Here is a 21,585-nt window from a genome sequence, read left to right as displayed (position 1 = left end):
TCCGGTTTGATTGTCACGAATGGCAGGGATTTTACTTCGTTTGGCCAAGTCCCTCGCCCTCCGTCGTCCTTGTCATACTCTTCTCTTTTCGAGTGAAAGTAGGTGAAGAAGACGAAGGCTCACTACCATCACCACCACCACGACTTCTTTCCTTTCCCTGGCCTGGCCTGTGTCTCGCAAGGGAGGGAGAGAGAAAGCAGGGAGAAAGTGGGACCATCTCAGAGAGAGCAGGAACGGGCCGGGAGCCAACTTTCTCTCGCCATTTCTTCGTCTGCACTCGCGGAAAGCACGCAGCTTTCTCTCTTCTCTCTCGCTCGTTCGCTTTCTCTCTCACAGTATTCAGCAAAAGAGGAGGCGAGGAGCAGTACTATTCCTTCCTTCCTTCCACTTCCACCATCCAGTTCCAGCACTAGTACCACAGTCACTTTCACTTTTAGCGAGGAGAAAGTGCACACAGCACAGACAACCAACACATACACAGAGAGAAAGCGAGAGGCGAAGGCAGTCCGGTGGAGGGAGAGATCGATCCCAGTTTTGTCTTTCCCCTCGTGAACAAAGGCATGCAGACGGTGAAAAGATTTCACTCTGTGCACTTTCTCAGTCCTGAAATTGGGTTCATTGCTGCGCTATTGCTCCTCTCTCTCGCGTTGAGAGTTCCATTCTCCGCTGAGTGACTGAGTCGGTTCAAATTTTCATAATCTTCTCACTCCACTTCGCCAATCTGCTTTTTGTTAATACTTTATACACCCAGGGAGAGAAAGTGGTGTGGTTGTGCATGCAGCCGTGCGGGAGCATCAGGTGAGAGCAGGTCTCTCTCTCTTCTGGCTTGTTTACCCCACGACGAGACGAGACGAGACATCAGGATCCAGTGGGGAAAGTCAACTTGAGCCGAGTGGGACAAAGTGCTGAGAGTTGGACGCTCATCATCCTCCATGTACCGTCACTCATGTCGTCAGCTTTCTCCTGTCAGCCTCCTCGGCGTCGTATCCCATAAACCATTGGCAAACATGCTTATCAGCACTTATCCCCCACGCGCCGTGGCTGGATGAGAAGAAGAAGAAGGGTCGCCGTGCAGTGTTTGTGTAGTGTTGTCGTCGTCGTCGCCCCCATTCTGCCGCGATATGTTCGTCCAATGGTTCATTTTTGTCACTTTGGCCGGAGTTCCGCTAGTCTATTGCGGAAATCCGGACGCGAAACGTCTCTATGATGATTTACTGTCGAACTATAATAAATTAGTGAGACCTGTAGTGAATACGTCGGACATTCTTAAAGTGAGGATCAAATTACGACTGTCGCAACTTATCGATGTGGTAAGTACTCTGGTATCTTAAAATTATTTTTTTTTCTGCTTGGCTCTGCTTTCACTTTTATTTCTCCACCACAAACCACTCACACGAACCACTGAGTGGATTTCTGCTGCTGCTGCTTACTTCCCAATATTTGACGAGGAAAAAACACGCTTTCTCCAGTATCAAGCAGACACGAGAGTTTAATAAGGAAGCCAACTTTACGTTTTATTGCCATGTTTTGTGTGGAGGGGCGCGTTGTAAAATTGTCTCAGCTCCTTCGAGACCACACGAGGAGAAAGTATCACTACCAAAAACCAACCAACCACACCTACCAATCGTATTTTTGGTCCCCTTCTTCTCCTCACAACTTTATTCTCCATTTCATGTAGCATTCTTCTTCTCCTTTCTCCCCGTCATATTTCACTGGGTAGACAGACGAAGAAGAAGGAATAATATTTGCAAGTCGACTCCTCATCCTGAATCTTTTTATGTAAAAATAAAAAGTGTGTCGTCGCTTTCTTTCTCTCTTTTTCGCCGCTTTCTCTTTCTCTCTCGAAGCCGAAAGGGCAAGATCTTCTTGGCCAAAAAATAACTGGGGAGAGAGAAAAGAACAACTTTCTCCACCAGGCAAGGTAAAGACTAATGGGGCCATTTCCTCCAAATCCTTGCTCCTCCTCGACAAACGCACCACTTTTAGAAGAATAGAAAGCTTGCTTGCTTGGCAACAATTTGCAATTTGGTGGCAACAAACAGTCCGCTCTTTCACACGAGAACCACAAAACAGACAGCTGCTTGTAAGAGTGAAGGAATTTCATTTTAAAATCAAATCCCCACATTAGATTTCCTCCTAATACGTCTCTGTCTCCGATAACCAAATAGTTACATAACTCGCAGCAGATACCGACCGATAAGTAGGTATCCATGTCTGCGAATAGAGCAGCTTGTTGCGGTCATGTGCTTCGTAATATGTGCAGCTGGAGAAAGCTATTCCCATCACGTTAATCCAATCCGACTCGTTGTGGTTGGTTGAAAAATAATGTAATAAATGCCAAAGTTCGGTTCACTTCTTCTCAGGTGAAGAGAGAAAGATCATAGACTAACCAAACCAACCACCCGCCAGCATTGCATTACATCATCGCTCAGGAGAAGTTCAAGTAGCAAATAAATTTATTGCCAGGAAAATATGGAGACAAGCGACAGCGTCTCTGCAAATGAAAGTTAAAAGTTTTTTCAAAGAAAAAAACTAGTAAATGTGGGTTGTTGCCTTTCACTTTTTACCCATAACCAACTTTATATGTAGATGTACTACTTACTCCCACCGCCGGTGGTTTGCAATGGACACATGTCGTTCGCAGGGTTGTTTGTGGTGAGAAGAGAAGGTATGTACGAACGTACTTATCAAGAAGACGAAGGAAATTGGGGAGAAAGTCTCAGTAGTGGTTGCTGTTTTGGGTGAAAGTTATGTCGTGGTTTGTGTGCCAGCCAGTTGTAAATACGGGTTTGACATCAATCTAATTTTCCTCCAGAAGAAAGTGGTCCAGAAATCTGGCCGGGGAGAGATTGCGGCGGAAATGAGTCTGAGTATGAAGGTGTTTTGATGAAGTCGTGGCGTTCCATGGTGCAATCACGCCGCAATTGAAGACACACCACAACAACCAAGTAGAAATTGGCATGACGAAATCATCCATTGTTGCTTGATGATGTCCAAAATAAATCGTATCCGTCTCTCGCTTTCCCCCCTCCCCCCACACGTATTGATTATATAGCCGCCGGAAGCTGGTATTGGCAAGTGGTAGAGAGAAAGTTGTCCCCAATAGGAAGCTATGCACATCCATAAGTATGTGAGGCAGCCAAGAGTCACTACTTTCTCTTTGAGACAGGAGGAGCACCACCAGCAAGCCAGCCAGAAAGAGCTATTTTATCGTTCCCTCTCTCTCTCAACGAGAGGGTGGTTTAGTGTACGAAAAAATGATCAATCTTGTCCTCCAAGGTTGCTGTACACATATCCATCACGTGTGTGTGTGTGTGGGCACATAAGAAATAAGGATGTGGGCTATATACATAGAGGGAAAAAAAGAGAGGCGAATTTTCACTGCTGCTTTCTCCCACTTTTTGCTGCTGCTCCTAGGACAAACTTGCCTGCTTTCACCTCGCATTCCTCGGTTGCTTTCAACCCATTTCTTACATTTTAATGGGAGAGAGAGGAAGCCCAGAGTGTGTAGTGGTCTCTGTCGCTTTCTCTCAGTGTTTGATGGGTACACAGGTTTCGTGCAAGTTTGTGTAACTCAATTTCTGTGATTCCTGATTTTCCCCTATAAAATGTAAGGATCCAATTTGTTCTGTCAATGAAGAGTGGTTTTCACCCCGCATGCAGAGCTAAAGATAGATAGCAGCGTGTATGTAGCTCTTCACCACCACCACCACCGCCACGCTGACTGACTGATGGATGATGCCCTCCTTCATTTATATTTGCTCTCGCTGTACTACTTTATCTCTCGGCATGTGTCATGTCGGGAGAAGGAGGCTGCTGGTTACAAAAGGTTGATGATTGTATACATTATGATGTGGTGTCTTTGTGTTTACAGAATCTCAAAAACCAGATCATGACGACTAATCTTTGGGTGGAGCAGGTGAGTTGTCGATTTTTTGTGCCTCTTTTTCAATAAAATGGGAAAGAATTTTGCACCACAACACGGAAAAGGCAATCATCACCTCGAAGGGGTTACATACTTACAATGGAGGGGTTCGAGGGGATGATCTCCGATTTTTGGCAAACTAGTCTCAATCGAGGGCAAATTTAATTAAGATGAAATTTGCGAAAGACACGATCTCAAAATGGGCAAGTTTGGGCGAGATATTTGCATCCTAAAAAGAGAAAACGCGCAGTAAATTTGGAAAGTGTAAGAATTCTCGACTTTAGGACACGTTTTCTCTTCTCCGGATGCAAATATCTTCGCCAAACGTGCCAGGGGATAGTGCCATTTGCAAATTCCACCCTAATTAAATTTGCCCCCGATTGACACAACTTTGCCCAAACTCGGAGAGCAACCGCTAGAAAAGCTCCAATGTTTCAAAAAAATACCATCACCAAAGTATTTTCCACTTTCCTCCACCCCGACACGGAAGATATGTTGTAGACATGACCCTTCCTGACCTTTTGTGGGCCGGGGAAGATCGAAGATTCATAGATAGCAAAGAGTGGATTGGTGCTTTCTCCTGCTGCCACAAATCTCTCGCTGAATCCCACTCTCGCTCAAGCCACTCGACACTCGTCTCTTTATGGAACATGTTGTTACCTTCAATTATGTCGTGTGCAGGAGGGATGTAGGCCCCCTCAGGGACGCGTGCCTGCATCGTCGTCTTCCTCTTCCTATATCCGTCTCTTCCTCGTTTCTCGTATGTAGCATCCGGATTACCTTATTTAACAATGTTTACAACTTATCAAGGGAGCAGCAGCGCCGCGACAGGGGGCCTACATCGATTTAACTCCGTCATGAATATTGCATGGCGACATAAACTCCTCCAACTCCCAGGCAAACAGGAGAGCTTCCTTCTTCTGGTGACGATGATGGTAGGATGACAGTGGTGGTGCTGACAGTGACGGCGGAAGGTGGGGGACATATGGGGACGTTAGCATTATAGGGGGAAGCTTATTAGCATGGGCGAGATACGATTTCCACGTGGGGACATTAACATTGTGGGATTAGAGGCTTATTAACATGGACAAGATACGATTTTGCCTACTTTCTCTAAAGAAAATGTCCCCCTGTCCCCCTCCTTCCGTCGCCACTGGTGGTGATAGTGGTTTGGACGAGCCTTCTACCAGGTTTTATAATGAGATGAATTGGAAACCACGCGCAAAAGGGGAATAACTAATTTATCCAGTGTGTATGTGTTCAGGAGAAAGTTGAGCTGCTTGATAACCCCGACTTACCATCATCCGCCTGTACCGCCGCCGGATATGAGACACCGACCGACTATCATTATTATAATGCATAATATGTATACCCACAGTGTCACTGAGCCTCCTCCGGTGTGTGTGTGTGTGTGTGGTTGTTACAATTACGGCAGCATATTGTCCCTCGGTGACTCTGCTGGCGAGTAATGACGCGGAGGGAGTAGGTTGAATTCCAAATAGATCCAGTCCAAAGACTTACATGCCAGCACGCACACACGGTCCTCCGATATGGGACCCGATCAGTCATACTGCGGCCGTGGATGTGTGTGCAGGGCTCCGGAGGAGGAGGAATGAGGAGAATAAATCATCAGTAATGGACATACCTTATTCCCCGCTGCTGTTCTGTTGATATGATTGTGGCTGGGCCAGCTTAGCGGCTGCTTAGCCCCTCCTGACACCCAGAAGACAGGGCAGAAAGCATTCTCACGACGGTGGCAAGGAAGGAACGACGACGACCTGCTTTCACCAAAACCACCAAACAGCCTTCCTCCTTCCATCAGCCCTTTTGTTCCAATCGGGTTGGAATGGAATGAAAGGTGCCCTCTGAGCAGTCTGGGTCAATATCTCAACACCACCACGTATGTACGGCTGATACCGAATCATCCAATCGGACCTCTCCTCCATCTCTGATTACTAGACACACACACACCTAAATACTTTCACTTTCACTCTCGGAACGAATCCAGTTCCAAACGAGTCCCTCGTTACATGAGGGAAGATTGGCCTCCGTAATAAGTTCCCTTATTAGAAGGGTCACCCTTTTGTCCTGTCACCACCATCACTTTGCTTTCACCGAGAAAGTGGAGTGCCCCGTCCCGAAACAAAAGCCAGCTATTCGAGAGGAGGAGAAGAATCATCCCTTTTTCCATAATATACATCTCATCGCAATGTATCCTGTTTAAATTCATGTTGTTCTCTTCTCGCTTTCTCCGACTGAATGCATTACAGCCAGGCAGCTTTCACTTTCTCTCTCGTTCCCATTTCACCCGTTGGAATCCTCTCTTTCTTTTGGAGAAACATATTCCAGGGGGCAGAGTTGAATAGAACATTTTATTGAAATGAATACGCGAGGCACTTTAGCAGTCACAACTACCAGGATTGATCACCAACCTTTCTCCAGTGGTAGAATCATTCATGGTGAGTCAATCTCCTCCTGGGCGAAACCTAGCTAGGGAAGTTTCATTGCATTGCAAAACATGCATTGCTCACTTTCTCGAGAGGTTTTTTTTTCTGGCTGCCTTTTTTTCTCGACTTTCTGCATTCAGCAGTAGCGCAGTGGCCGCGGAAGGGTGGGGACATGTGGGGACGTTAACATTGTAGGTTAGGGGGGAGGGCCGAGTTTGTATAAAATAGGGAGATGATGCGGACATCTAACAACAGTGGGGACATTGTCCCTCTGTCCCCTCACCCCTCCGCGGCCACTGGGACCACCACCCATCCTGTCCATCCGCACGGCCAACGTACGTAGATACATAGCCGCTTAACAAAAACAGTTAAAAGTTGTTTCCTACTTCTTCTCTGCTGTTTTCCTTCTTCTGCTGTTCTTCTGTTGGCGAGGAGTTTGGGGAGATTAGCGGACCGACCGACTGTAGGAAACGGATGGCTGATCCCGATTTGTTTTCAGCAAGTTCAACTTTCCTTCTTGTTTTCCCCACCGGACGCTGCACGGCTATAGAATATGTAGCCATCCATTATAAGAGAGGAGATGTTCTTTTGGTGGGTGGTGGGTACAATGGCCGCGGAAGGACAGAAGGGCAATGTTCCCAGGGTTGCTCGATGTCGGCATCATCTGCACATCTTATATAAACCCGGCCCTCCCCTGTTAATGTCCCCACGGCTTCCGCGGCCACTGGATGGGTGGATATTCTACGTATTGAACAAAAGCGAGGATCATGTAAGGATTCTAAATACGAGGGACGATACAATGGCAAAGCTACAAATGTCACACAATGAGAGACAGAAAATCCATGCTTTCTCTTCTTCTTCCTTCGAAGAAATGAATAAAGTCGTGTTTCAAAGGGAAAAAAATGATTAACTGTGCTTTGACTAGATTCTTTTTTTTGTCTTCTTTTTCCAGTTTTGGTACGACTACAAGCTAACTTGGGAACCGAATGAGTACGGAGGTGTCAAAATGCTCCATGTCCCTTCCGACCATATTTGGCGACCGGATATTGTCCTGTACAACAAGTGAGTGGTGGTGTACATTTTAAGCACCTTTTGCAAGGTTTTTGCACTTGGGGATTAATTCGATGGTAATACAGGTAGTGTTAGTTTGTTCGAATCTTTATAAAATTTAAAAATCCAGACTTGAGAAATTTAAATTTTGTTAACGTTTAAAGAGTTACAAATTAAAAATAAAAAGTCAACTTCTCGATTTTTCCAAGTCCAGATTTTTAATTTTTTAAATTGAAATAAATGACACAACTTGTACATAAACCTGTACATAAACCTTCATAACTTAAAAGGTTTGGAAATTTTGAAATTTTTATTAATTGTTCAACTCTAATATCAAACCTGATAGAAAATAATGCTAAAATACTTAAATTTGCAAATTTCTTCGCAAAAACCAATGTAAACCTACTCATTTTCCCCATTAAAAAATTATCCATTGTACTGAAATATTTAATCCACCCTGTATTTATTAACATCAAATTATAATCCCCAAAGCCTCTTGCAAAAACCTTGGTCCTGTCGAACGTCCCCATTTTGTCCCTTCGTGTGGGTGGTTTAGTTACCCGGTTAGTCATGTAGCAGCTCCAGCGGCACGTCCATGCCCTCTCGGACTGCATGCATTTGACGGGCGAACGGTGTGAATTGTACTTGAACATTGGCATGATTTTCTCTGTAAATGACAGTGCTGATGGGAACTTTGAGGTGACTCTGGCCACGAAAGCTACCCTTTACAATAACGGTCTCGTGGAATGGAAGCCACCCGCAATTTATAAATCCTCGTGCGAAATAGACGTCGAGTACTTTCCCTTTGATGAGCAGACATGCATCCTCAAATTTGGGAGCTGGACCTACGACGGCTACAAAGTGGATCTCCGACACTTTGATGAAGTTGAGGGCTCCAACGTTGTTCAGCTTGGAGTTGACTTGACAGCGTTCTACTTTTCCGTTGAATGGGACATCCTTGACGTGCCGGCCGTTCGGTATGATTTCCTATTTTTTTTTACACCCCGCTTTTTGTGTTACTACCCGTTTGATCTAAAAGAGATATGGGAAAAAGTGTTGGTGGTTGAGAACTTGAGCCTCTTGTCGCAACAGCGGCGGCAACAATACTATTATCGCCCCCACAATGAAAAAAAGTGGGATAGTCGTAAATACAAGGGAGGTTGACTAGTGGTTGCGATCAGATATTGGGGAAAGCAGTGTGAATCGATTATAAGCTTAATTATGGTCTGTGCATTAAAATTAGACCCTTTTCGTATATATTTCTTGTGCAGAATAAGGTCTGATAATAAAATATAAAACATAATATGAAATTTGCGAAAGAAACGATCTCCCAATGGGCACGCTTGGCCGAGATATTTGCATCCGAAGAGGAGAAAGCGCGAGGCAAGTCCACCAATTTTACACTTTCCAATTTTTCGCTACCTGCTCGCTTTCTCCTCTTCGGATGCAAATATCTCGGCCAAACGTGCCCATTGGGAGATCGTGTCTTCCCTAAATTTAATCCTAATTAAATTTGTAATCGATTCACACTAATTTTGCCAAAATCGGAGAGCATCCGCTGGGCGACCTCCACTGTCGCGGGGGCAAAGTTATCTCATGTCAGATCTCATTTTCTCTCCATTGTGAGGTAATGCGTGAAGATAGATTGTCCACCAGATATTGAAAACCGTCCGTGTCTCGGATTATTGCACAGCGATGGAAACACTACTTTACGCATGAGTGATAAATCAATTCGACTCCTTCTGAGGTAGACAGCTTGTTAAATCGGGAGCAAACCCACGCGCACTGAACCGTCGGCCAAACTGGGCAAAATCCTAATTTCGTCTCATTTCCTAGATTAATAAATTTCCAAATACAATTATTTATTTCCAGAAAGAGAGGAGTACACTCTTAAAAATTCGGTGTTAATCGTCACCGAATGGAATTATTTGTGGGTGTCATCTCATTTGCATATTTTGACGCATTCATTCAACATGTATCGCTGAAACTGGGCATAATGAGATTTATGCAAATGAGGTGACATGCCTAAGTAAGAACAGAGTATGTGATTTTACCGTGCGGTGATAATGTTTCTCAGCCAGTGACAATTTGTCACCATGCGTAAAGGATGTATTACCACACGGTGAAAAACTTTATCACCGTTCGGTGACGATTGCCACCGGGTTTTTAAGAGTGCCCGTGTACGTACGTACGTGAACTTGTTGATGCGTAATGTCCAATAAATATCGGGTAGTTTTTCCGTTTCAATTCCTCCTCTAAATTCATACATCCATAACCTTAGCACTATCTGGTTACCTTTTTTTTACGAGGGATGAGTAAAAAATATATAAAAAATCTCAAAAAATCGACTCACAATTTTTACTGCATGTTTTACTACGAGTGATAAAAAACCTCTTTTTTTATGGATTCACGAGAAGACGAACTCGTATAATTCTTTTCATTCGTGGATAGCAGAGTGAATAGTGAATTTGTTCAAAATGTTGTGCATATGACAGCCAAGACAAAAATTTAAAAATCTGGTCCTAATTTTTACAGAGAAATTTTGACTCTTGAAAAAATAGAATAATTGTTTTTGTAGGGACTAAAAATTCTATAGTTTTGAATTTCAAGCCAAAAATAAAAATCTAGTCCGAATTTAATCAGAAATCTTGGCTTTTAAAGATAATAGGTCATGTTTTTTTCTAGAAATTAATAATTCTATGCTTATGAATTGAACTCGTTAAAATGTTGAATTTCAATCCAAAAATAAAAATCTGGTCTGAATTTACCCATAAATTTTGATTTTTTAAGAAAATATTGCTTTCTTTTTACAGGAATGAAAAATTCTATACTTGTTGTGACGGTGAGTTATTTCGAATACGTCGCCATTTTTCGAACCGATTTTGAATTATGTTTCCTTTTCAGAGCCCTATTTGGACATCACTTTCAACATCACGATGCGGCGGAAAACTCTCTTTTATACAGTAAACCTTATCATTCCCTGCATGGGGATTTCCTTCCTCACCGTCTTAACCTTCTACCTGCCATCGGATTCTGGAGAGAAGGTATTACCAATAAAAGACACAATTTCCTCCTCCTCCCTCTCACATGCACACGGAGATAAAAAATCATTGCTCTTCTTCATTGAGATAGGAAATAGTGTAAAACCTCATTTACGACCTCCCCTCGGTTTAATTCTTACAAATAATTAGAGCGTCCCGCCATAAAATGAGGTTTTACGGTAGGCACGTTCTCCACGACTCGATAAGTGTGTGGCCTTCTTCATTGAGAGAGGAAATAGTGTAAAACTTCCATTTACGACCCTCCTCGACCGATGGTTTAATTCTTGAAATGGGGACGCAAACCAGGTTCAACCCAGATTATTTTGTGATCATGTTAGTTTGAAAGAGCAACCATTTAGATACAGGATTTAGTCCGGAATTTGCAAATTTGCGAAAAATTCAGCAAGTTTTGGACGCCGCAAGTTCACAAAAACGCGTAACTGCTACCGCAAGGTACATATTCCGCTGTAAAACTAGCGTTTTCGCGAACTTGCGGCGCCAAGAACTTGCTAAAATATTCCCATCTGTGCAAGTCTCGAGGTAAATGTTGTTACTAAAGAGTTGCTCATTCAAACTAACATGGTCGCAAAAAAATCTGGGTTGAACATGGTTTGCGTCCCCATTATTCTTAGCTTCACAAATCATTAGAGCGTCCCCCCATACATAAATCGAATTTTTACGGTAGGAACGTTCCCTAAGTATGCATGCGTGTCAGACTATTAGTTAGCAGATCGAGAAAAAAAATCCACCTCCTCCCATCGAAAATAATCTCGGAGAAAGTTGCATGTTTCCTTTTCTCACGCGGAGCAAACTTTCTCCTCAGTTATTCAAATTTTCGACTTCCCAATTGAATATTTTTCCACGAATGAGATAGATAAGAAGGAGATTCAAATTACCGCAAAATTCGTTCTCTTTCTCCACGTAAGTAACATACTTTCACCTGGAAGAAAAGTTTGGCCAGCCATAAATTACGCGGGCACCAAAGTAATAATGTCGCGTGTGGGATGTGAGTGAGTGAGTGAGTGAGACGGGGGATTTTTTAGTACGAGTAATGAAATCCTAATCGATTTTTTTGTGTGCAGGTGACTCTGGCAATTTCAATCTTGATTAGTCTCCATGTGTTCTTCCTCCTCGTTGTTGAGATTATTCCTCCCACCAGCCTCGTCGTCCCACTTTTAGGAAAATACCTGATTTTTGCCATGATCCTGGTCTCAATCAGGTATAGACGACTTCTTTTTTCTCCTTTTTCTTTCCGCATTCTGAATAAATTTGAAGACTTTCTCCCTTCCACGGTGAATCTATAATGGGGAACGTCCATATATTACGTGGTCAAAAAGGTGGTTTTGGCTGGGTTATCTTAATCGTGATAAGCTTAACATGTGTAAGATAAGGAAGGGGTGATGTAAAAATGGACATTTTTTTATCCCATAATATATTGACGTTCCCCCTAAAAGTTACCCTTAATTGCGGAATCTGTGTCTCGCATCCGTTGTATGTGCTCAAGTATTGAAGAAACTAATTTACAACGCGTTCCCATTAAGTATTGAAGTTTGATAAGGACTTAATTTGGGTCTTAAAAAACTGCCTTTTTTCGTAATTTTGTCCATGAAAGGTGCCATCACATGAATGGCTTTCTCCTCTTCCACTTGGACTTGATTAGACGTACAAATTTGCCCTCTGCGTCGTTAATATGTCGCTTCCCGTCCCGTGTGATGGAGGGGCGTAATTTGAGAATTTTCACTCTCACCCACGAAAAAACCAGTGGCCGCGGAAGGTTGAGGGGACATGGGGACAAATTGTTGGATGTCCGCATCATCTGCCAATCTTATATAAACCCGGCCCTTTCCCCCCTATCCTACAATGTTAATGTCCCCTCAAGCTTCCGCGGCCACTGATCGTTACGTAATACGTTGGAGGATGTGCACAATACAGCGGATGCGGATCTCTTCTCGGGCAGGGAGAAAGTTTGGCTAGATTATAAAATCGATGAGCAATAATGAGAAATTTGAATGCAGTATATGTGTTACCGTGGTTGTGCTCAACGTTCACTTCCGCTCCCCGCAGACCCACACAATGTCTCCGTAAGTGTCGTGGCACGATAACGCATAAAATACTCATGTCCTCACTCGAGGCTTTCTTCTTGTCATGGATTTGTATCATTAATTCAGGTGGGTGCGTCGCGTCTTCCTTCACATTCTGCCAAGGTTGCTCATGATGAAAAGGCCCCATTACACGATGGAGACTCACCGGTAAGTCGGGCTCGTCTTGTGAACTTCCTTATTCCATGTACACATCCACCACGGACCATCCAGTGGTACATAGATACATACATACATAACATAACAGAGGCAACTTACAGTGGAGGTTTCTCAGCAGATATGATCCGATTTTGGGCAAATTAGTGTCAATCAAGAGAATATTTAATTTGGATGAAATTTGGGAAAGACATGGTCGACCAATGGGAACGTTTGGCAGAGATATTTGCATCCAAAGTGGAGAAAACGCGCCTTAATGTTGACAAATTATACATTTTCCAAATTTACTCGGCGTTTTCTCCTCTTCGGATGCAAATATCTCGGGCCAATGGGAGATCGTGTCTTTCGCAAATTTCATACTAATTAAATTTTGATCGATTGACACTAGTTTTTTTCAAAATCGGAGAGCATCCGCTGGGAGACCTTCATTGTAAGGAACAAAATACATCGCACAGAGCGCGGCCGTGGAAGCGTGGGGACAATGCCCCCCTGGTTAGTCGATGTCCCCATCATCTCCCCATCTGACACAAATCCCTCCTCTCCTCTACGTACAATGTTACTGTCCCCACCGCTTCCACGGCCCTTATCAATAGTAGGACATACACATCCCATTGCTTTATTTTATCAGCGAAGAGGGTACCTTTACCGTTCTACTTCAAATAATTTCTTCTTCCACCCCGGCACAATTGGTTGTGTCCTCACCGGCCACAAAATCAGAGCTACTCTCCGTACTTCTGGATATCCCCCTCTAGAAGCTCCGTTTTCATTAGTTCAGCTCATTAGTTTCTACCTCACAGTCGTGTTCTTGGCTTTAATTATATCGGGTAATGACTTGATGCTCTCTACTTCCTTGACACATGGAGGCACTCGTTCTTCCTCCTCCTCCTCCTCCCAGGGCAGCTGGCTTATGTCTCAATTTCGCATGGGTGGATGCTCAGTAATTGCGAATGGGAGCTGCTCTGCTGGTGCTGGTCGTTCTTGGTACACAGTAGAAATTCTGCACTATGTGATCCACGGGACGTGCTGTGTATAGACTTTCTCTCCCTGAATGCACGTCTTTCTTGCGTACAGGTCAAAAGGGCAGACTTTCACCTTCACACACACACAGATTCTTTGCATCCTACACGCGTCTGTAGCATCCGACAGGCAGACTTGATGCATCATTCGGAGTGAAAGAAGACGAAGGGTTTTTGATGCTGCTGCTGTACTTCTTCCTGTTCATACACATAAGTGCTTCGGGCGGTAGTATGTAGAACTCCAGGGGCCGCGGAGGGACAGAGGGACAATGTCCTCATGGTTGGCATCATCTCTCCATCTTATATAAACCTTGCCCTTCTCCCTTATCCTGCAATTTTAATGTCCCCAGAACAGCTTCCGCGGCCAATGGCCACCGCCAACGCGGCATCATCATCCACTTTCTCTCTCTCAGCGGATGTTAGTCGAGGACAGCCCTACACCCGGGCGATCCTTTGATTGGGGGGAGAAAGCGATGAAAGGAGGCCGAGCCGCCTGTGCGAATACTTTTGAACTCGTAAATCTCGCATAATGAGAGATGAAACTCGATCTTTTCAACGTCCTGCAGAAGAACCTGCAGGTTTCTCTCGAGATTTTAGTGTATATGCGATTAAACACAGGCTACACAGATACACACACGACCTGTCCGTACCTACCTACCTTTTGCTGCTTGATGTGTAGCGCGTTTGCCGACTGGTAAACTTCACTGGTTGGCGGTGAGGTCTGGTCTGGTGCCTGTGTGTATTGGTACATATTTATCCGCGGAGTAGCCTGCTCGTCGTCGCTCTAGCGTAACCTGGCGTAGCGCCATTACGATAAATTTTACAACTGAAGTTTGACCCACTGGGACACTACGGACATTAGACGGGGTACTTTGGCTATATTTGCTCCAGTTGAGCTGTTTATCTCTTCCTTGAAAAGAAAAAAACAACCTCATGATGCCGTACCACCGGGCACCACCTTCACCACCACCACCACCACCCCTCCTCATCCCCCTTCTAAATACAGACGTCGTCGTCCACGTACATTGTTGTCCAGGAGGGAGAGAGAAAGTCCAGTCTTTTGGTACGATTTCCTCCAAGAGATCGAAGCTATTAATCACCATTATAGCGGAGTATCCATTAAACCAACTTTTTCTTCTTTCTTTTTTCTCCCTCTCTCTCTCTCGCTTTCTCCAGTGGCCGCGGAAGCCGTGGGTACATCGGGGGACATTAAAATTCTTGGGTAGGGGAGGGCCGAAGATGGGGAGATGATGCCGACATCCAACAACCGTGGGGACATTGTCCCTCTGTCCCCTCACCCTTCCTTCCGCGGCCACTGATAGAGGAGGAAGACCAAGACAATAATACTGCCGGCCAACTGCTCCTTCATTTCGGGGTCCCTTTTGTTAAAAAGTACGAGGAGGAGGACGGAGTTACGGTCAATGTCACAGTTTATTGAGGCTTGCCCAGCAAATAGGAAAACTTAAAGAGCAAACTTTCTCCAAACTTTCACTCTCTCACTCGTCTCCATTTCACAGTCGGCACAATAACTATTTGCTCGAAAGGAGAACAAAGTACGTACGTGGCAGGTTGAAATCGTGCGAAATGTAAAATAGAAACTTGGAAACTGGGTAGTTACATAAGTTCGGTTCACCTCTCGGCACACATTTCATAACAATAAGCGGCACCAGCAGCAGCAGCAGCTTTTGTTGTGTCGGTGTATGCATCCATCCAATTCAACACCGCCTTCAAACAACCAACTCTAACAAACAACAAAGATTCGACAAAGTCATTAATTTCGGGGGAAGAAGAGATGATTGAAGTTGTGGCGTAAAGGGGGGTCTCCGTTTGCTCGGGATGGTTATGGGTAGGCTGTCAGATAAATGGATGTATATGTATGGGGAACACATTGCAGACTGGAGGCAGGGGCGGCGGAAAGGTGGAAAGAGACATCGGGGCAAGCAAGGGTTTCTGTGTGGTTTTGTCCAGGAAAGAGGAACAAAACGGGTATTGACCAGTTACCAGGTTTAGACAGAATTTTGGATCATGTCCAAAATTGTCCAAAATAGAAAATGTTACGAGTTCTTAATCTTTCGATAATCCGTTGACGAATATGTTAATTTTGAGAATTTTGTCGTGTAATACGACATGGTTTAGAAAACTTTTTAATTTCTCGTAAAACATTTTACAATAATTTTTTCCCCAAATTTCGTGGTTTGGTATTACAGACACATCAAAATGCTCAAAATTATTGGGAGTTTCCATATCTGTACATACACGAGCAAAAAAAGCTGTTAATAAAGAACTTGTAACAGTTTCCCCCATTTTCCCATGTAGGACATTTTGAAAGTCCAAAATTATTCTGTACAGTTTTGGACGCCAAAATAGTTTTGAACGTCCGAAAACGAAACACTGGGTACAAAATAATTAGATTTCCCTAACTTTCCAACATTACTAAACTCCTCCCCTTTCCCCATCTCTCCATACCATCGTCCCCACACAGTTGTGCATCCCCTGCCCACAAAATGACTTCAACACCACCACCATCCTAACTACCAGTATACACCACACTGCCAGATTACACACATATTTAGCCAAGTGATACAAATATGACGAAGAGAAAGCAAAGAAAAGTGAAAGCTATAACACCGCGATGATTCCCCTTCTATTCCAGGCATAAATGGAAAGAAAGCATGTTAATGATGCGTGCTGGAAACAACGCGACATTCCACCACCAAACCGAGAGCTACTGGCATGAGGAAACCAGTCCCAGTACTGAAATCCCCCCTCGACCCCAGTCACCGCTGGAGGCCTGTTTACGAGGGTTAGTGTAACCACCTCCACCCTAAAAAACCACACCCACCCAAGTAGCACATATGTATTTATTACCGGGTGGCAACAATTTCTGCACTTTCTCCCCACCAAGAAATTCATGGGTGAGGCTGACTGACTGGGTTTTGTTTTGCAGATTTATGCCTCCCTACCGAATGACGGATGCGAGTGGGGGGTGTCGCGTCCATGGCGGGCATGGTGGAGGAAGCCACCCGCGCAGTGGTGGTGGATATAGCCATGACGGGTCCACGGAGAGGTGAGAAATATTCTAAAATGTGGTCTGGTATTGATTTGGTGATAAGTTCTTACCGGATTGGTAGTAGATTGTTTCTGAGTGGTAACATTTGTATTACCAGAACATTACTAAACGGTAATACCATGCCTATACAGTCATTTGTGTACTACCCTCAGTTTGTTAATAAGTTCCTACATTGGTAATAGTTCGTTTCTAAATTGTTAATTACCACAATTCCTAATTAATTAATTATAATGCAATTAATTAATTACCAAACGGCAATTCCCGTTATTACCACTTCCTGTAGATTCATATACATATCTACTCCAGTCAGTAATGATTTAATACCAGATTTACCCAAGTATACAAATCCCTTCTACAAAAAATCTCAACTTTCTCTTCCCCAATTAATACCGAAACTGTGATCACGTAGCAAATACATATTTCTCCCTCAGGGTCACAGATTAAGCGTTCTTCTAATGACCTCGAACCGTCTCAAATATGCTATTTGTACTCATGACAAATAGTCGCTTCATGCTTATCTCTTGCCTCACTCATAATCTGAACCCAGCCATAGAATTTTTGGCGTAGAAGTGACTCACTTTCTAATCTGTGCTAATTTCCGCTTTAGCTGGCTGCCTGATGACGGCCTCCCACTCCCGTCGCCACTCATGTCCAAGCCATCCATCCCTTGTTCCAATCGCAACTGTATTCCTGATGTCCATGTTCAACGTGCCTGCGCCGGAGTTCGGTTCATCGCGAGACACACCCGGCTCCAAGAAGACTCAACCAAGGTGGGTGGTACATAATTTATCCTAAATTTCCGAAAATTATTTATGTCCCCTTTTGTCCTCCCCTCGAGATAAAACAAGGACTACAAAACCATACCCGGGTAATTATGCCTCATCCAACATTTATTTAGGTGAAAGAAGATTGGAAATACGTGGCGATGGTGCTCGACCGACTTTTCTTGTGGATTTTCACCCTCGCCGTGCTCGTCGGGACGGCTGGAATCATCCTACAAGCTCCTTCCCTATATGACGACAGGTAGGGGTTTGGATAGCAGTGGCCGCGGAAGGTGTGGGGGCATTAATATTGTGGGGTAGGGGGGAGGGCCGGGTTTATATGAGATGGGGAGATGATGGGGACATCGAATAACCCTGGGAACGTTGTCCATCTGTCCCCTCAAGCTTCCGCGGCCACTGATTTGGATACATTTTTTCACTGATTGGTGATTTAATATGACCTTATTTTTCTTCTTAAAGGGTGCCTATAGACAAAAAATATTCAGAAATTACCGGCTCCCGAGCCACAATTCGTCGGGGACCACAATAATAATGATCTGCCACTACACCACTACCATCCCGCTACATACTTCACCAGCTCAATTGGTAAGAACAAGACTTGACTTTCTCTTCCCCATTATGCTTCCAACTTTAACCACAACAACGAGCAAAAGTTGGCTCTTTCCCCATTATGCAGAGTATCAAATTCCCTTCTGTCCTCCTCGTGTTCCATCCAGGAGTTGACTCCCCTGTCGTACTCGCCCATTTTTGGGCCGCCGTCTCTTTTTCTTCCATCGAGTAAGAGAGAAAGCACACAAAAAAACCTACTCAACGGTCAAAGTCCTGCACAACAACTTGGCAGAATTGAGACGTAGTCGTGGTGGTGGTGGTGCTTCAAAATCGGGGAACAAGGACGACTCATCACCATAAAACATAGTCGCGGAGAAAGCAGAACACTGCCCCAAAATAAATACGTGGCCACATATATAATAATTACTCCTCTCCTTTGGTGGATAAAGATGTTGAGCCAACAATCTGATATAAAATCATCAGAATTACGAGTCCTTTCGGCACGATCCTACTTTCTCCAAAGTGAGTGAAAGTAGGTTGGTAATCCTGCCTGCAAATCCGCCCGCAGCACCAAAAATAAGACCGATAATGTCCTGGGTCTAAGCAATTAGAAACTTTTCTGGACCGGGCATCAATCTCTCGGGTATAGTCTCACCCACCAGCCAAAAAATCCCTCCGCGATACACTGAAATCGATCTTCTTTCAATTTCTTCTGCACCCGATCGGACAGATAAGGTGCATCCTCCCAGATTACTCAAGCTCTCGCTGGCATATGGCAGGCAGGCAGGCAGGGAGACGAGTGGATGAAGGAAGAGGAGGACGTGTGATGATGATGATGACGATGATGATATCATCCTTTCCACCCGAGGGCTCTCCTCGTCGTCCTCCTCATTTCCGCAAAATTGAGCCCAAATATTTTCACGCGGATCCATTTTACCAACGGTTTTAACAAGTTGGTTGGATTTAAGGATCAAAATTTAGCCAAAGTATGAAATTTATGAAAACCCTGAGCTTTCTCTCGCTCCGCAAGCATGCATGGAATGAATCAGCAAGAGAAAGTTTATCGCTATCGGTATCGATTTTAGATTTAAGTCTTTATCACTTCCCAGAATCACTATAACTTCATTCTTTGACAATGAACGAAGGTAATCGAGTTAACTATCACCACTAATACGACCACGTAGAATACTATACACCGCGTGCAGTGGCCGCGGAAGGAAGGGTGTGGATAGAGGGACAAGTCCATAATGGTTGTTCGATGTCCGCATCAACTGCCTATCTTGCATAAATCCGGGACTCCACTATCCTATAATGTTAATCTCTCCAGATGTCCCCACGGCTTCCGCAGCCACTGGTTATTAGTTTATCTATGTATTCAGTGCCCGCGGAAGCGTGTGCACAGAGGGACTATGTCCCCACGGTTATACAAAATTCCCATCATCTTCCCATTTTATATAAACCCGTCCCTCCCCTATCGTACAATGTTAATGTCCCCACGGCTTCCGCAGCCACTGTTACCCCACTTCTTCTTCCCTCCCAAATATTTAAGCAGGATCGCAATTTAGCAAACAAAGTCCGTAATTGCTTAAATGAGGTATAGTAGCCCATCTCCAAAGTAAAACCTGTAGTAACGTATCCTCACATGTCCCCACCACTTCCGCGGCCACTGTATACCCCACTTCTTCTTCCCTCCTCCCAAATATTTAACCAGGATCGCAATTTAGCAAACAAAGTCCGTAATTGCTTAAATGAGGTATAGTAGCCCATCTCCAAAGTAAAACCTGTAGTAACGTATCCTCACATGTCCCCACCACTTCCGCGGCCACTGTATACCCCACTTCTTCTTCCCTCCTCCCAAATATTTAACCAGGATCGCAATTTACCAAACAAAGTCAGTCCTACCTAAACTAAAATGAGGTATATATAGTACCCAATCCAGAAAGTGAACTCTACACTAGTGACAGGCCCGACACACAAGTGCCTACCACCACCACTACCGAGTCCTAATGTAGTTTTGTAATTGTGTGTGAAGCCTAATTCCATCCATTTCCCCAGCTTTCCATCCATTGTTAAGTAAACTCGTAGTAAACAGATTTGTGTTGCTTCTTCTTTTATCCAGATGAACTCAACCACTCCTCCTCCAGAGAAAGGTTTGACGGCGACGGGACTCTGACTTCTATGGACGAACAGCAACAGCAGCATCATCATGACTGACTGACAAGCAAAACAACAAACAATGAAACCATAGTTGATCTGTGGCAGGCAATGAGCAAAGTGATCTTTAGTTGGATGAAGAACAAGAAGTGTGTTTTGTTTTGTGCGTCTTCTTACGAGCAAGTTTTTTGGGGGGAAAGTTGGTGGGTGGGTGGGTGAAAGTCAGAAGAAGAAATCGAGGACCAAAGACAACAGACAGTTGTGTACTAGTTGTAGTTTTGTTCTTGTTCTTGTTGCCGTTCGTCAGAGAAGAATGCGAGATGACGAGAATAATATCCAGACGCGGAGAAAGTCGTCGTCGTCGTCATCCTAATCATCATCGAGTGAAAGTATGCCCGCCCAGAAAAGTGGACAGACTCGTACGTAGTGTTCAGCAGAGAAAAGTTTATTGCTTAGTGGGCTCAATTCCTACGTACATGTTATTTCCATGTGTTTACGGATATATTATTAAAAAAATACACGGCAAAAAGCATGTCCTAGAGTTCCATTCCATTCCAGTGATGGAAGACCAAACAAATGATAGCAGAAAAGAAAATAAACCAAACCAATGGATCGATATACTCTTTTTACAACCATTTGCAGCACCACTTTTTTTTAAGCCCGTTTCTTTCCCTTTCCCTCTTCTCTGACGAGAGGGAAAGAGATGAATGCATTTTTTTTTGTACAAACAAGCTCATATGTGTGTACTCATATTCTTCATATCATCAAAAAACTGAGCGAGTGCGTCCATGAAATCCGATGGTATTGGCAGGGGTGTACTGGTACCCGGGAAGCACCTAGGTACCGGATGGGACCCTAAAACCCGGTGGATGAGGTAGGGTCGACCAGTACATCAAATTGAAGGTATTAATGAGGAGATAACTTCTACATATAAATTACGAACTTTCACTCTCAAAATTTTTCAGGAAAAATCAAAATATGCACAAAAATTACATTTTGTTCCCCACTTTTTGATTTTTCCTGAAAAATTTTGAGAGTGAAAACAATTTTTTATCTAGAAATGATCTACTCACTAATACCTTCAATTTGATGTATGTTTCATTCACTTTTAAAAACAGGGTACCCAGGGTAAATATACGGTTACAGGGTAACGGTACACCCCTGGATATCCGCGGATGTAATGGATGATAATATTATCCATCCTCTCGAATCAATCCGATTTCTCTCTGGTTAAAGCAAATAATCCGAGGAAAAATCATTCGTCATCTCCTTAAATGAATTATTCCCCTTTTTCCC

At 43.9% G+C, this 21,585-nt stretch overlaps 1 protein-coding gene across 1 annotated transcript; it reads left to right on the top strand.

The window, feature by feature from the left end:
• Positions 1-264: 264 nt before the first annotated feature.
• LOC110856961 (acetylcholine receptor subunit alpha-like) lies at positions 265-20,924 on the top strand. Its single transcript, XM_035857457.1, has 15 exons — positions 265-1,310; positions 3,875-3,919; positions 7,325-7,434; positions 8,103-8,399; positions 10,236-10,264; positions 10,327-10,466; positions 11,546-11,682; positions 12,479-12,544; positions 12,632-12,712; positions 16,388-16,537; positions 16,682-16,801; positions 17,412-17,574; positions 17,703-17,827; positions 18,046-18,171; positions 20,255-20,924. The coding sequence occupies exons 1-14, from the start codon at positions 1,122-1,124 to the stop codon at positions 18,113-18,115; spliced, it is 1,722 nt and encodes a 573-aa protein (XP_035713350.1). The 5' UTR covers positions 265-1,121; the 3' UTR covers positions 18,116-18,171; positions 20,255-20,924.
• The last annotated feature ends 661 nt before the right edge of the window (positions 20,925-21,585 follow it).

This window comes from Folsomia candida, unplaced genomic scaffold (genome assembly GCF_002217175.1).
Source record: "Folsomia candida strain VU population unplaced genomic scaffold, ASM221717v1 Fcan01_Sc017, whole genome shotgun sequence".
Taxonomy (NCBI): domain Eukaryota; kingdom Metazoa; phylum Arthropoda; class Collembola; order Entomobryomorpha; family Isotomidae; genus Folsomia; species Folsomia candida.
Note: the sequence above shows the minus strand (reverse complement) of the source record. Positions and strands in the feature narration are given on the sequence as shown.